This window comes from Ictalurus punctatus, chromosome 7, assembly GCF_001660625.3.
Source record: "Ictalurus punctatus breed USDA103 chromosome 7, Coco_2.0, whole genome shotgun sequence".
Classification (NCBI taxonomy): Eukaryota; Metazoa; Chordata; class Actinopteri; order Siluriformes; family Ictaluridae; genus Ictalurus; species Ictalurus punctatus.
Genome location: NC_030422.2, coordinates 20,424,734 through 20,442,604, shown reverse-complemented (window position 1 = coordinate 20,442,604; position 17,871 = coordinate 20,424,734). Strand labels below are relative to the sequence as shown.

The following is a 17,871-nucleotide window of genomic DNA, read 5'->3' as shown; positions in this document are numbered from 1 at the left end:
CAAACCTTTTGGGACAGGCCATACCCTCAGTATTACAGAGTGGGTATACTCATTCCTACAGCATGAAGTTCATGCAACGTTAAGTTCCTGTTGAAAGGGAACATCTGGATTACGCATGTAACCTTGTTTCCTGAGAAGGGAACAAGACGTTGCATAGCTTTGCCATACTAAGGTATTCCTATAAATTGCGTTTTCACTTCAGACAAAGAGAAGCTGATGACGGGGTTTACAGGTGCCTTTTTATAGCCACGCGATTGGCAAAATGCCACATCACCTGACCATGACAGGACTGTAAATAGGCGTGGTTTACAGATACCAGTTGCGTGCGAAGGCACTTTCCACAGCGTGAAGCTCACACAACATCTCATTCCCTGCTCAAGGAACAGGGTTGTATGCATAACCCAGACGTTTTTCCCTCTTTCCCTCTGTCAGAACCCATTTAGGTTCTATTCAGAGGCCTACAACAGAGCGCTTATCTATCAGAGAATGTTTCAACTACAACCCCAATTCCAAAAAAGTTGTGACAGTATGGAAAATGATAATAAAAACAAAGAGCAGTGATTTTTATGTGTACTTTAACTTGTATTTAAAAAAAAAACATATAAAGATAATGTATTTGATGTTTTACCTAATGAACCGCATAGTTTTTTGAAGATAAATGTTCATTTTTAAATTGATGCATGCAACATATTCCAAAAAAGTTGGAATGATGCAATTTGTTGAAATTAGAAGGTGATGTGAAACAGGTGAGGTAATCGTCTAATCAGGCCTAGTCCATCAAGAACAAGGATGGTTTGAGGCCCGCCAATTTGCCAACAGATGCATCAGCAAATACTCCAACACTTTAAGAACAACATTCCCCAAATACAAATCGGTAGGATTTTCCTTACTACAGTGCACAATATAATTAAAAGATTCAAGTAATCCAGTCAAATCTCAGTGCATAAAGAGCAAGGTCGAAAACCAATTCTGAATGCGTGTGATCTCTGATTCCTCAGACCTCACTGTCTTAAAAATTGTCTAATAAGCGTTATTAAAAGAAAAGGCGATGTTACACAGTGGTAAACAGTCGACTGTTCCAACTTTTTTGGAGTGTGTTGCAGTTGTCAGATTTGAAATGAGTGTATATTTTCAAAAATAAATTAAATTCACAAAGTAAAACATCAAACAATTTGATATTAATGTGTTTTCAATATAGTACAGGATCAACTGAAGTTTCATATGACTCTTTTTGCTTGTTTTTTTGCATTTTTCATACTGTCCAAACTTTTTCTGAATTGGGGTTGTATCTAATTATCCAAATTACACTTGCCACAATGATTTTAGATGACTCTGAGAGTAGCACTGCATTATGTTTCATTACATGCAGCCTGAACCGTACACCGGACAGCCAGCTGTGTGTCATCAGCATGATGATGACTGAACTACTGTGATAGCTGTCAGTGCAGTCATGCTGAAAAAAAAGCAATAAATATAGCACTCTAGGAAGAGCCCAAGCTGTTAGGACACAAAGCAAGGGCAATCCTAAAATAACCCTGCACTGGTTTGCAAAAATTCATTAGGGCCATTAGGGAAAGGGTGTTGGTAGTGTGAAAACCCAAACTGATGACTTAGCAGCAGAGCAATGACAGCCTGCATTTTTACTATTTAAAACAGACCTAATTCACTATAAACCAGCTCATACATGCAACATTGTTGAATTAATGTTGAGCCATAAATAAGTACAGTAGCAAGGAATAAATAAATAACAAACTCACCACCAGCCTGAAGCCAATTTTAAGATTGTGATTACAAGTAGACATTTGGCAAGACAAGCATTCAAGTTATTTGCTTATTTTTGTACATCACATGCAATATTTCAAGAAATACAAAGCCAAATTGTTAAGGATTATATCAAAGGACCAGTGTGTATGAGTGATGCTCAGGAGCAGTATGTCACTCATAGGTGCAAGCAATGCAAAAAGCATGCAGCACTAGATTTGACTCTGAGCTGCAGGAAGACCTTAAAATAGGGCTTCTAATCTGGGAGTAAACAAGGCAAGGAAAGGGCAGGTTAGGTGAGAAGAGAGAGAGTGAGAGAGAGACCGAGAGAGTGAAACAGACAGGGTTGGTGACATTAGTGTAAAGTAAAAAGGAGGATGGGATAACCATACACTTTAACTAATAATAGACCTTTAAATATGACCAGAGTTGGGTGTGTTGCGTTAGAAAGTAACACGTTACTGTAATATAATTACTTTTTCTGATAATTCAGTAATGCAACACATTACTTTTAAAATGTATGTAATTTGATTACAGTTACTGATGTCAATAAAATTCTGTTACTTGCATTACAAATTTGTTAAGAAAACAATATTAAGTAAAATGTCTTTTTAAAATAAGTCATGTTTTACCCAGAAGATTTTTTCTTTCGCCCTGAATAATTCTCCACTTGGAGAGGTTTGTCACTACGTAACTGGACGTCAGTAAAAGAAGACCGCCTGTAATTTTATATCTTCAGTGAACGGAGGCGAAGCCAATCAGGCAGCGTTTACAGGAAAATACGTGGAAACACTCATGTCTTATTGGATGACAGCTCTCAGTTCTGCCAAACGCTAGCTCACAGTCAGTGTGAGGAAAAATGGATATACACAGATGTTTTTGTAAACCAGTAAAGGGGTTGAAACTGAAACTGAAACAGGAAAACATACGGAAGCATAAGGAACGATAATGTACTTTGCATGGCACTGTAGCAGCTAAACCCATACAGTGATAGCTTAGCTGTGCCTCCCCTTGGCTAGCGACATCAAAGTAGCCTAGTTAGAAAAGTTTGATATTTAATCGGTCTGGTAGTCCTACAAACACCTGAGGCAAGTTTTATGATAAATGCAACTTTTTCTGATCATGTCATACATTGCACACTAAAATTACTGAAAGAACTATGAGTGTCACTTAGTAGTGTATTTTTGTAGGCTTTGACAGTAACGTGCAAGTAAAGCAGTTAGTAATCTGATTACAGCATGTAAAAAGTAACCAGTAATCAATTTTAAAGTGGTTATTAGTAATCTGTAGTGGATTAATTTTTTGAGTAACTTACCCAACAATGAATATGACACATGATTTTACCTTCAGTGCTACATGTCAATGGTCATACAACCTTAATTTAACTTCACACGATCCTCTGTTTTTTAGACATACAAGTGGGTTCAGTATATTTCTTTAGGTTTTCTACTCAAATATAACTTTTCAGCTGTCAATAAAATATCTAATCAGAGGATTCTAATCAGAGGATGTAACAACTCAGACCCAAATGAGTCTGGACCAATAATATCCAACCAGTCAAGATAAGGAAGCATCTCTATGTACCTGCCAATCACATTGGCACTTACATTAAGACCTATAAGCATTGGAATAAACACTCAAACGACAGGCTATATTTGTCTGAAATTTGAGTTCAAATAAACTAGCTTCAGTTAATCTCCAATATCTCTGACTGTACCTTTAATAAATTTAGGCGCGCAGAATACAAAAATGCTGAGATAAGTCTGTGATCAAAATAGAAACAAAAATACAAAGGCAAAAGAGAATTTTTTTTTAATTCAGTAAATTGCAAATGGCTTTTCAGGGCAGAATCATGGGATGTAGTAAGAATATAAAAACTGAGTGAATGTAGATGCTGGGGACACTTCTGTCATGGATCGTTATTCACTTATTAAGCACACATACAGCCACCACATCTTTATTCCTTGATAAAGCTTTATGTGCTTGCACACTGAAAAAAAAACGTAGATTGCAATTGCAATCAGACTAACTATCCTCCAGCTAAGCAGTAGACAACCTGTCACATGTCTACATGTCGCATGTTCTACAGCTGCAGAGAGCAGACAGTGGACAGCTTCAGCTCTAGGAAAAATCTCAGGGACTATAGACCTGTAGCAAACAGTGAGGTGTGAGAGAAGAAGGAGGCTTTCTGCAGGGTATAAATATATATATCACATATACTGTATTTATTTTACTGAGTGAAAATGAATTTGGTTATGTCTCCTGCTGTTTGTGTGAAGCTCATCCTACATGAGCACTAGAGGGTGCAATTAATTCACTGGAAATTCATCCACACTCCCACACACCTCGTAATATGTGTCTTAAAATCTTCCTCCTTAATTATCCTTAACCCTGAAACTCTCTTTTTGTGTTATGATCCTTACCCATGCCATGGTTCAATGCTTCTCTATGATTTAAAGGCACTACTGCGTCGAGGAAGTGGAGCAGCTGCAGTGAGTTACACTAGAAGTCGAAACGGCAGCTTTGAGGAAACAGGGGGAATAACATTTATACGCTTGTTTGGCTCTCCTGTCTCTCTCTAGGGCAAACCCTTGGTGCTTCAGATTTTATGAGCACTGATATATATATATATATATATATATATATATATATATATATATATATATATATATATATATATATATATATAAATATTTTTTAACAGAGAAAGGGATCTGATATTCACAGTCATTTGCTTGTACCATGTAGGAGCTTCTTAAACATTTTTACTCTTGTGGCTTCTTATTTAGTTAATTATTTTAGTGCACATGACCTTACTCACTGATTATAGTGACTTTGTTTATTTCAGATTGATCACAAAATTGCAGATCTGGGCTCGGTTTACCACTAACTGTATCTATCACATTATATAAACAGTATAAATGCATTTGGAAAGTCACTCCTATTGTCTAGCATTGGAGAAATATGGACCATGTATAACTGTACTCCATTTTCACAATGAATGTAGTGACAATGCAAACTGTTCCCTGCCTTAAAGATTTACAAATTTAATGGATAATATTTTACATTAAGTGACATTAAGGTTCTTTTCATTAATTAATCTGTATTCATTTTATTGTATCAATTAATTTACTGTATTAATTAACATAAACAATTGTTAAAGTGGCATTAATAAACCGTAAGTAATGTTAACATAGTATTAATTGGAATTTGTTTAAATGTTAACTAAATATACCTGCATTGCTTAATGTTTATTTAATACATGAATAAATTCCACATTAAAAATTCTACATAAAAAGTCCACATAAATCAGCACAAATTAAAATAGAAAGCATGGTACTAATTGTCCTAAAAACTTTCTGAATTGTCACCTCCAGGTATAAATATTAAACCATGTTGTTTGTTCATTCATTCATCTTCAGAAAACACTTTATCCTGGGCTGGGTCAATCTAGAGGAATCTGGAGTCTATCCCAGGAACTCTACGCCAGTCCATCACAGGGCACCATGCACACAGACACATACACACACACACACACACATATTCACACCTAGGGGCAATTTATAGTAGCCAGTCCACCAACTGCAGGGGTGTTCAATTATATCCACAAAGGGCCGGTGTGAGGGCATGTGTTCAGTCCAACCAAGCAGAAGCAACATCTGATACACTATTGAAAGCCAAGATCAGCTGATTAAATAGGTGGAATCAGGTATGGCTCCTGCTTAATTGGAATGAAAATTTGAACCTAAAGTCTAAGTAAGCATAAATATTTCTGGAGTTTTTTTCTTTTTTATTAGACATTTTTTGAGGTAACTTTTAAATAGCATCCCAAAAGAAAGAGAGAGAGAGATTGGGTTAAAACAATTATGGATTTGATAATCTTTTGTACAAGGGCCAGACAGTACAATAAATAACAATCCGTCCAATCCTCTCATCGTACCACCCTTCTTATTCTGTGTTTCTGTATTTCATTGAAAGAAGGTCCTATAAAGCTCAAAGTTTAAAAACTGTCAATATAAATCTCATCTACATGTACAGAACAACATTGATGTGTTTTCCACAGGGAGAGACTGTTTAAGCTTTACTAAAAGCAACAGGCGTAGTGTAATGATGAAAAATACATAGATATAGTCAAGTGCTCAGGTTCTATATAAAAAGCTACTATATGATAAATACTTGAAAAAGGACTTAGCCAGGATCTCACAACCTAAACAAAGCAAGAAACAAAATTAAGAAATTAGATTATTAAATACATACATACATACATACATACATACATACATACATACCTATTTTCTTCTGAGAATATAAGGCATAGAATTGAAATAAATAATTGTTAAAAAAAAAAGTCTTGTTTTATTTGACCTGGTGATATGCTTGATACCTACGTGTACAAGTGAACAAATTAAAAGGCCTTGCCTTTACACTGGGGTATTGTATGATGGTTAGCTTCATGTTTAATGGAGAGCAGAGAATCTCAGAAAGTGGTCCCTAAAAGTGTTCAATAAAGGACTGCTTTATTTTATTCAATTCGGCTCCATCTCCTGAGACTGAAAAGATGTTTAATGGCAATCTTTTGGAGCTTTGAATGAGGCCACAGGGCTTTATGGGAGAAACTGAAAGTCTCATTTATTTATTTTATTTCTCCCCTGCCCTTCTCTTTCTCTTTTTGCTCCAGCTAACCCTCCCCCATTCAATACAATCTAGTTCAATAATGCTTTATTGGCACTGCTCTCTCTCTCTCTCTCTCTCTCTCTCTCCTCACAGAAATGATCTCACCAGTTCATTTGAGATCAAGTTCTTTTCTCTTGCTCCTGGTTTACAACCTATCGTCATCAATCACAGCAAACGTTTAAGCCGTGAGATCCATAAAGCCTGAGTGAAAGCTACAGCTCTGGCCAGTCTGCTGCCAGAGACTGTGTGTGTTTGTCTGTGTGTGGGAGAGAGACAGATTTCAGGTTATAAGATGATGTAGTTGGTAGATATGTATATTGTCAGAGAGAGCTATAGTAAATGTGAAAGAATGGGTAATAGTAGTTATGCCTAGCGTTTAATGTGTGTGTGTGTATGTGTATGTATAGAGTTGCACATTCTCTAAAGTCTTTCTCTTTTCAAAATGCAAAAAACAATGAAGCAAATCATAGACACAGTCAGCAGCTATGCTATATTTGTGCTTTGGACCATGTCTGTGCACAACCAAATTTAGCTTCTCACAAATACTTTATCTGACATAGGAAAAGTTCAGATAAAGTGCTTTTCAGTTATTCAAGCATCTGTTTATTTATTTATTTTGAGCTAATGAAAAAGAAGAGTCTAACATTTGAATAAAACGGGACTATAACCTTTAATGCATCATATTTCTGTTTAAAGGAAAAATAAAAGCATCTGCATCTTCATTGAAGGCAGTTTGGAATTTATCTTGCACTCCTAGTTTCTTGTTGATTGGATGACTGGAGGATTTTAATAGTAATTTTCTTTATATTCATTTGCATTTAGAAATTGCAACCAAGCTTGCACATTATTTTAATGATTTAGAAACATGGTCAGAAATACATATTTTTTTCTGATCGATCAAGACATTCAAGAGATTGTCATGCCTAATGAACAATAAATCAATTGTCACTGCTGTAAGAGTCACTCAGCATGTGATGTTGAATAATTTATTACCAATTTCTACATGCAGTACCTTGAAAGAAATCTGGCACCAGTATCGGAAATGTTTCTTTTATGTTTTTGGCATCACTGTGTCAGTAGGAAAGACCAAATTTAGATTCTCAAATGGTCATTTTATTTAAAAAATAAGGGTTAATGTTTCAGATAAATTTATTTTATTAAAGAAACTAACATATTAGAGGTGCACCAACCAAGTTTAGTCAACATAGGAGCTCTGGAGGCTAAATAGATGAAGTACAACAACATTGTAAACATTTTTCTTTGACTACTTACATTTTGGTGACTTTGCTTAATATGAGTCCCAAATACTCCATATAGCTTATATCTCATTAGTGGAGTCGACATCTGTGATCCTCTTTCATTCCAACTTGTTAACAGTGAATAGTGTGGATATGTGCTTGTTTATATCAGAGTTTATATTATTAGTTTATATTATAGCCTAGCTAGAAGCATCAACAGATGTCTACAGCACTGATCTGCCCTTTGGCAGCTGTCCATTTATTGCACTTGACAATATGACATACCATTATTTATCCAGAGCGACATATCATCTAATCCTATAATTCATGTGTTCTTGGAACAGTGGTGTTTTTGCCAGACCAAAGTCCTGTGTCACACAAGAACAACTATCCCAGATCCTCCAAGTTTGGAAAAACCTAACTGAAAATTATTGAGTGGTTTAATTTATATTTTACTATTTACTACTTTTAATAACTAATTGTTTATATATAGAAACACTGAGTTTCAATATTACCACTGTTCTTGGTTTGAAGCACGATGAGTGCTGCTTTCATGTTGTTTTGGATTCACATCATGTGCCTATGTTTACATTGCCATATGCTATTTTTTCTGTTCTAGTTCTGTTTCTGCCCCTGGCCTGTCATTTGTTTGTTACCTGATGTTGTTCACCTGTTCTGTGTCTTACCCTTGATTAGTTTTTTGATTTAAATCCAGTTGTGTCATAGTTCCTTTTGCGAAGTCTTACCATGCACTTGTCTCGTTAAGTCCACGCCTTAGTTTACCATGGGCCCTGTACTTTCTAGTTTCTATTGGTATTTCCTGTTTTTGTCCTGGTTTCTGGTTTCTGGTTTATGGATTATCCTAGTTTATTGTGGCTGCCTGTTTTTGACCAATGCTACAGACTTTGAATATTATAGTCAGGTTTGTTTATACACTCGCATGTTGCCTTCTATAACAGCACATTACAATGGCCTGGCCTGTTGAACATGGTCATTGTGCTGTCATAGTTTTTTTGTTAATCATGGATCACGATAGACAGAGAAGTAATTTGCCAGGACAAAGACTTCAAGAGAAGAGTATAATTAGGCAGGAATAAGTCAATACATGTTTCAGCCACTCCAGTTTATTGTCATTGAGTGAGTGGAGACAGAATATAAAGGACATGCAAATACTGTACTGACACCATAAAGTTTATAAAGATATATTGAAAATTATGAGGGTGGAAAAAACAGTGAGCAATGATTTTCTTATCATACAAAAATGTCAAACCCTATTTGTTTTAGCTTTGCCATTTTATGTTTCTATGATTAAGATCCACAGGAATTAGATACAGACCCCCTCATGTATTATCAATAAAGTATAGGATTTACACCACAAGAGGAAAAACTGTATTAATAATGACTGAAATGTAGACTCTGTTTGGTTGAACCAGAATCAATGATTTTTTATTCTGTTTAAGCTCTGCGCTTCAGCACAGTGGATATGATGTAACTGTGACAATGAGTATAAAATGCAGGATGTAAACTTTCACTTAGGTTTGTACAAACATGGGTCGAAAACAATACAAACTGTGGGTAAATTAACAATAAATGAAGAATAACTGTCATGTGAAACAATTCATTTGCAATTGATATTCTTGGTCTGAAGACTATAAAGCATCCACCACACCAAATAGCTTTCCCAATATATTGTAAATTCATGTTTTAAAATCATATCCATTGCGTCATTTCATTTGCTCAAAGGAACAAAGAAATCCATTGCTGTTCAGTTACTCACAGACTGTATGACATATTGAAAAGGATCCATATGCAGTATATCTGCATCAGGGTTGCACTGTGCATTCTAGATAACACTATATTTGTCATGTTGTTTACACAATAGCACACCTGAGCAAACAGGGAGAAAATACATTTCAAAAGACTGGTGAAACGTGTTTAACTTGCAAACTCCTGACCTTGAGCTGTCAACCTATCTACTGAATGGAATGTGACAAAAATAAAGGTGAGGTAGCGGGAGCAAGAGGTCTCTATAAAAGTGAAATACTGTCACTGTGAAGCTCTTTCTATACATACACGCAAATATATCCATCTCAAATTAAAAAAAAGTGGTTTACAACCTGAAGCAATTCAATGTAGAGATGAAAGCCTCATTTCATTAGTTGTTCAGTATGCAGTATATATGCAATTAAATGAATGTAATTAGCTAGATTCATCATTAGTCGCAATCAGAGCTTGCTTACTACTGAACTTATCTCAAATGTAGGGAAGAGATCTCATCTGCATCTCTTAAGTTTATGTGAGATTTATTTCTCTGTTTTATATTTTGTATAAGAGTTTTAAATGTTTTATTTTATTTTAAATGTTTATGTGAGACTAGACTAATTTATGTTATGAGTCATTTAAATTTCAATATAATTGTGTTGAGTATGAGAAGTAGTGCTGTGGCGCTTGTGCGAGTGATGCACTGAGTTCATGTTGGGGTCGGGGGACATGCACAAAAAAAGAGCGCGAAAGTCCATGTCAGTGACTCAAGGAGGGAATGTAGCTCTGACAATAAAGTCAGTAAAAGCTTTATTTCTAAGTGTGTATGCCTGCATTTTTCAAACCCGTTTAGAGATCGGACCTTCGCAAATTCTTCTTAACCCCTTTACAATTATATAACTAGGTCTATAATTGACCTAGTTAGTTTAGATTATTTATTCTCTTTATATTATCATATTTATGCATTTATAAATGTTGAATGGAAACTGAACTTTTATCAAAAATAAAAGACAAAAATACTCAAACTAAAATGTCATATTTCTTGTTTGTCAGCATTCCATATTTAGATGCTAACTGCTATCATTGTTAAAAGAAATTTAGTAAGTGAAAATATCTTGAATAAAGGCAAAACTTACCTAATATTTCTCCTTAAAACATTACTATGGTAAATGGCGCACTTATATAGTGCTTTTATCCAAAGCACTTTACACTGTGTCTCATTCACCCATTCACACACACCAATGTTAGGAGAGCCGCCATATAAGGCGCTAACTTACCATCGGGAGCAACTTGGGGTTCAGTGTCTTGCCCAAGGACACTTCGGCATGTGGAGACATGTGGGCCAGGAATCGAACCGCTAACCCTACGATTAGTGGACAACCTGCTCTACCACCTGAACCACAGCCACTCATATTAAATGACAAATTTAACATTACATAACCTACAGTGCCCTCCACTAATACTGGCACCCTTGTAAATATCAGGAAGGAAGCTGTGAAAATTGTGTTTATTGTTTAAACTTTTGATATTTTGTTCAAAATATTCATAAAAATACTCCGTTCTCATGGATATCAAACAACTGCAAACACAACACAGGTTTATTAAAAAATAATCTTTGTTAAATATATGTGTGCCACAATTATTGGCACCCCTATGAATTCATATGAGAAAAATATATTTGGAGTGTTTTCCCATTGATATTTAAAAAAAAAAAAAATTAGTACACCTGGTTGACTAGGAACAGGAAATTGTTCAACCATGATTTGGCCTTATATATCATATTTATACCCCTGTGCAACATGAAGTCATGGTTGAACAATTTCCTGTTCCTAGTCACCCAGGTATACTAAAAAAATTAAACATCAATTGGGTATGTACTTCACATATATTTCTCATATGAATTCACAGGGGTGCCAATAAATGTTGCACACCTATATTTAACAAATATATATTTTTGGATAAACCTGTGTTGTGTTTGATATCCATGAGAGCAGAGTATTTTTGTGAGTTTCTTTTAACAAAAGATCAAAAGGTCCAACAAATGAAGACAATTTTTCACAGCCTTCTTTGCAAATATTTACCAAGGGTGCAAATATTAGTGGAGGGCACTGTATATATTTATCTCCAAAGCCTGCAAGCTTTTAGCAAATTCACATGTCCACACCTTACGCCTCCCTCCTGACTCTTATGACTCTGATGTATCAGAGCTACAGGCTGGTGCGCTATTTTTGATGATGTAACCACACATTTGTTCAACAGAACATGATAACGTGTGCGTGTGATAGAGATTATACAAGAATAAACTAACCATTTCTGACTACAGTCTGTCACTTGATCAAGATCACAAGTAGCCTTTATGATGTAAAAGATGCTAAAAATGTGTTGCCTGAGAAAAACTTTTTTTTTTTCCTGATGAAATGAAAGAGCCTTTATTCCTACATTCTGTGTGTTTGGTTGCAGATACGGAGGCAGAGAGGAATGCCCTGAAAGAACACGTCTACCCCAAACTGAGGGACTTCTGTAGAGAAAACTATGGCATTGAGTTCCAGGTAAATGATGTTTTTGCACATCATTGTGGATGTGGTTGCACTATGCTTTTACCAGCAGGGTTGGTAGACTTTTTGGTTCGCCAGAAATAATATCACGGGGCTTTTCTCAGTTTAACAGGGTTACAGGTGTGAGGAATGGTGTGACTAAATTTCTGTCTGTTTCACACTATTTTCTTCTCTCTCTCTCTCTCTCTCTCTCCCCCTCTCACTCGTTCAACGTCCTGCTTTAAGCACTGAATGAGATGTACCCTTTGCTTAGTCCTGATTTGATTTCCTCCCTTCCCTCCTCCCATGCTCACTGAGGATGGTTTACAATGCAAATTGCTTGTATTGTAGGAGAAAAGAGAGAAAGGATAGGTCTCTATCGAGGCTGTTTGTTAAACAAATCCAGAAGGGTCATGAGAGACTGTGGCCGGCGGCTGAAGCAGATGCCCATGATTGGACTAAAACAACACAGGCTTTGGGTTTGTCCTGGATTAGAAAGCTCTCCCTCCAGCACCTCTTACCCTTATGTAAACAAGTCATGACCCATTTAAGGGAACAATGGTGTAATATTCAGAATTGAGGCATTATATTTCTTGAAAATGTCTAATTATTTCACTATGGTTTAAAAAGACACAATTTAAGTGAGACCTTTACAGCAGAAACCATTTGGGAATGCTTTTAAATTAGATTGCTTTAGCTCCACTGAGTAATTGAGATTCAGCCTCAGCAGCACCTGCTTTTCCTCTTTTATTCAGCACTGCATTTATCTAGTCATTTCATTAAAAAGCATCACCGGTTAATGTGACAGTGCTACATCACTGAAGAGGTGTATTAAAACGTTACAAAGAGCAATTCCATTCTGGGGAGAAATCTTTCTGTACACAATGATTCATATTTGGTTGTTTATACATGCTCAGAAAAAGGGTACTAAACTGTACTTTTCCTTTCCTAACCTTTATTTTTCACCTGGAAACATGGATAAAGTGTACATTTACAAAAAGGTTTAAGGTACACTACCAGTCAAAAGTTTAGACACACTCATTCTTTCTTTCTTTATTTTTTTCCCCCACATTTTAGAATAATAATAAAGTCATCAAATCTCTGGAATAACACAAATGGAACTATGGGAATTATGTTGTGATGTTGTGATTAAAAATCCAAAATAAAACAAAATAATGTAGTATTTTAGAATCTTCAAAGTAGACACCCTTTTAACCTAGAATTTCCAGGCGTTTTCTCAACCGATTTCTTGAGGAATCCCCCTGAGATGCTTTTTAAACAGTATTAAAGGAGTTCCCACCTATGCTGGACACTTATCGGCTGCTTTTCAGAATATTTCGCTCCAAGTCATCCGTTTAAAAAAAACTATGTATTTGTAAATAAAATGTTAGTTTTTCTAATGAAATAAATGAATACGTTGGCACAGTTATATTTTTGTCTACAACACCGATTTCAAACATTTAATCATCCACCTTCAGATCAAAAGACTTTTAAGATCATGAGAAACATTTCAGTCAAGTGTCTCCAAACTTTTGACTGATAGTGTCAAAAGGTAATTGGACTGTAATTACTTTTAAGAGTAAAGCTTTTAATGTAGAGAATACTATATGCGCTTATCTAGGTGAAAGATAGATACTAAAGGTACATAAGGTGTACTCTTAAGGCTGCCACCTCAATGACAAGGAAAGGCACCCTTGTATCTATGATTGGATTCTGAGGCTCAAGTGTCTGGCCTGGGAGTGCTGTATTTATGATTCGCATAATGTGCTGCCTGCACAGGCATACAAAACAGATTAAAAGATCACGAAAAGATTATCAATATTCACACACAGCTTTACATTCTGTGTAAATAAATGTAGCATGTTTGCCTCACACCTCCAGGGTTGGGGGTTTGATTCCTGCCTCCACCTGCACAGAGTTTGCATGTTCTCCCCGTGCATGTTAAAACACATGTGCTGTAGGCTGATTAGCATGTCCAAATTGTCCGTAGTGTGTGACTGTGTGTGCAATTGTGCCCTGCGATGGGTCGGCACCCTGTCCAGGGTGTCCCCCACCTTGTGCCCTGAGTTCCCTAATTAAACTATTAAAGTGTATGCACTATTGGGTAATAAGATTTATTATACTAATTATAATAAAAAAAGTTTTTTTATGTATGCATTCCTTTGTTTAATCACATTTTATTTGACACCAGCTGCTGTGGTGAGAAATTGCATTAGTCGTTTGGATTATGCATTTTTGTTTGAAAGCTACTAGCCAGGTAGTGCCACTATAAGCACAGAGATATGGAGGTGAGAGTCAGTAACGTAGCCTGCTAGAGTTTACTGCAAAAGAAAAATAGATCAGGATTTATAATATAAATAAGTAATTTTCCCCTAGTATTAACATTATTTAAATCCTTTTGAGTAGAACTGTTATAAAGGTATTTTATGACAATGTTATTAATATGGAAAGATTGTTTGATGGTAGATTGTTCCATAAATGATTATATAACAAATTTGTTGCATCACCACCCCTACTGCTGTCTGACATCCATCTAAACACTGCTGTCTGACATCCATCGAAAAACTCTGCTGTCTGACATCCACCTAAACACTGCTGTCTGACATCCATCTAAACACTGCTGTCTGACATCCACCTACACACTGCTGTCTGACATCCATCTAAACACTGCTGTCTGACATCCACCTAAACACTGCTATCTGACATCCACCTAAACACTGCTGTCTGACATCCATCTAAACACTGCTATCTGACATCCACCTAAACACTGCTGTCTGACATCCATCTAAACACTGCTGTCTGACATCCACCTGACAACCACACAGTTTAATTGTAGAGATCAGGAAGACAATCATGATTTTATTTGCTATATTTTGACACCCCACTGAAATCAATTTTTGGTTACGCTACTGACAGCACAACGCATAACATGCTTCTGAATTGTTTTTAGACGCTGATGTGATGTACATCAGCACAGCACAGTAGGTGTTAACCAAGAACAAAGTTCTTGTGGGCCAAATGAAGCAAGGGGGATTTGGTGCCCCTTTAATTAGCTTTCAAAGTAAAGCTTTAAAGATACATCAGTGGTAATTTAGGTCTGATTATGTACCTTAAATCATTTTTAAACCCATAAAGGTACATATTAACGTTACAGAAGGTGTCCCCTTGATGCTAGCACCCCAGTGACAAGAAGAAGTACAGTTTGGTATGCTTGTTTGTGGGTAGGGGTATGACAGGCCGGCAGATTCTCTCAGCTGGTAAATATGATGTGGCAAATCACGATTCTTTCTGGTCACTGTTACTTGATTCTATTTCCTGTGGCATTCCTGGAACGGATGTTGAAGCAAATCTGTGTGTGTGTGTGTGTGTGTGTGTGTGTGTGTGTGTGTGTGTGTGTGTGTGTGTGTGGAGAAGAGTGAGAAAGAGAAGATGCCTTGGGTGTCTTCCCTGTTTATTTTTGCACGCACACACACACACACACACACATGTATGCTGACAGAGGAGCTCTGATAGTGTTACAATATGAAAGGAAGTACAGCAGCTAGTATATGAGGCTTATACTGTATATGTAGCTGTATGTTGACAGGATGATGTGTGATGTGTGGACTAATTATGATGTGTTACATGGAGATTTGCTCATTTTTACCATTTACTTTGATGAAACAAACAGGTTATCGGCTATTGGATAGGCTCTGCACAGTTAGCATACTGCACCACATGTATTTAATACAATACTCTATATTATATATCACAGTATGTCACAGCACTGTTTGCTCGATTCTGATTGGTCAGAAGGGATTAATTTGCCTAGTCAGCATGGCCTTGACACTATTTCCTTCTTCAGGGAAATATTATATTAATATGCTCATTCTAATACATGATCACTTCTGTAATAACAGCATACACAGGGACATGTACAGTGTATGCATAAAAATCCATGGAATTGCTAATATGGTGAGGTTTTATGTGAAGATGCGTTTACTTACATTTTTTGGAAGGAGTCTCCAGTGTCAGCACTTTGTAAAAGTCACAAGTAAAGCTGGAACGTTACATTTTCTGACATGGGAAAGTATTCAAGAGAGAGGGCTTGACAAGCTGCACTTTTTTGTCTTATTAACCTCAAGAGAAGTAAAAATAATGACAGAATGTCTGTTTATGTCGGCTATAACTTATGTGATTAAAAAAAGATGTTCCACAGCTATAAACAAGTAAAAAATGTGCTTTGTCATCCTCAATTAGTAACATTTGTAATCACTAGCAAATTGTTATGGCATATGAAGAATAAAATACTTTGGGGCGTGCTATTAGAAGTTAAACAATCAAATACGGTGTTGTAAAAACCACACCACCCTGCTGTTGATTGTTTTCCAACAACAGGAAAATAACAGTATTTTTATCCTTTATGCTCACTTTCTCGAGTCTGACCATGGCCAAAGGCTCACAGCAAACATAGGACCCATGCAGAAGCTTTTAATTAGCTGGTGATCTTCTAGTTAATTATATCAACACACACACACACACACACACACACACACACACACACAAATATGCACACCAAACCTGAATAATCCAGCAAGGCAGCTCTGGGAAAAAGCAACCCATCAGCATTAATGATAGCAGGCTGCCATGACGACACTAACCACAGTGTGTCATGATTACAGGCGGAGGGTAGAGCTTTCATGGCTGCCTCTCGAAATTAGCCTGCAGATATTATGTAAAGTGGGGAAAAAAGGGTGGAAGTCTGAGAAAATGTCTCATAAGTTTGCTTGAGGAATTGATAAATATATAGAGAGATTCAAATTATTAGAATATGTGTTAGGGTTCCTATTTAAGCCAAATTGTGTAAGCTATTCTTCTGCCAATTCCTCCTCAGGGACCTATAAAGAAGATGATTGGAACCGAGAAGGAAATCAGCTGAAGGGGAGAGGGAGCGAGAGAGATAGAGGGAGAAAATGAGAGAGAGAGAAAGCGAGAGAGAGAGAGAGAGAGAGAGGGAGAGTGAAAGTGAGAGAGAGAGAGAAAGTGAGGGAGAGAGAGGGGGAGAGAGAGAAAGTGAGGGAGAGAGAAAGTGAGGGAGAGAGAGAGAGAGAGAAAGTGAGGGAGAGAGAGAGAGAGAGAGAGAGAGAGAGAGAGAGAGAGAGAGAGAGAGAGATGAAAACACAAAGTCAGATACTCTGCTTACTTGCTTATTTGGCATTTGTTATGTCTCTCATTGTTCCCTCAGCTTGTTTGGAATTAAAATGGTTTGTATCATACTCAAGTGTGTCAGTTTGTCTCTTGGAGAAAAGAAATGATCCTTTAATGCAGGCATGAGTATGATTGATGGGGATCGTAAATGCTTTGCACATTGTTCTGCTCTCCTTCTGTGTTTAGAATGAAAAACGAATCAAAACGGACTCTTTTTTACACCATTCATGGGGTTTAGTTTTTACATATTGGCTACATTATTTGCAGACATTGGCGGTGTTAAGGCATTTTATCTCTCTCTCACTCTCTCTCTCTCACTTCCCCCCTCTTTCTCATAAAGTGAAAAGGCGTGCAGTCTAGGTGGCTGGTTGCCATAGCAGTAGTCTAATTGCAGAGGCACTCAAGGTGCAGGGCATTGTGGGTAGCCTTGTAAATCAGGAGAACTTTGACAGGGCTTTTAATTTTTCTCTCTGTCTCTCTCCCTCTTGTATTTTACCTTCGCTCTGCTCCACACATTGCTTATATATACTGAAACAAACCTCTCTCTCTCTCTCTCTCTCTCTCTCTCTCTCACACACACACACACACACACACACACACACACACACACACACACACACACACACACACACACACTGTTTCTCCCTCTCTGCCTCTCCTCATAATTGACCATGTCATATTTCTTCTCTAATTGCCCCTAAATGGAGGCTATCAGC

The 17,871-nt window shown here is 36.7% G+C and overlaps 1 protein-coding gene across 1 annotated transcript in view; it reads left to right on the top strand.

Annotated features, from left to right (window-relative positions):
* The window catches only part of LOC108268001 (NACHT and WD repeat domain-containing protein 2), a 52,433-nt gene that overhangs the window by 5,255 nt on the left and 29,307 nt on the right, over window positions 1-17,871 (top strand). The window contains exon 3 of the mRNA XM_017472628.3: window positions 11,895-11,983. Coding sequence (XP_017328117.2) covers window positions 11,895-11,983 — 89 coding nt within the window. The remainder of the gene's footprint in view (window positions 1-11,894; window positions 11,984-17,871) is intronic.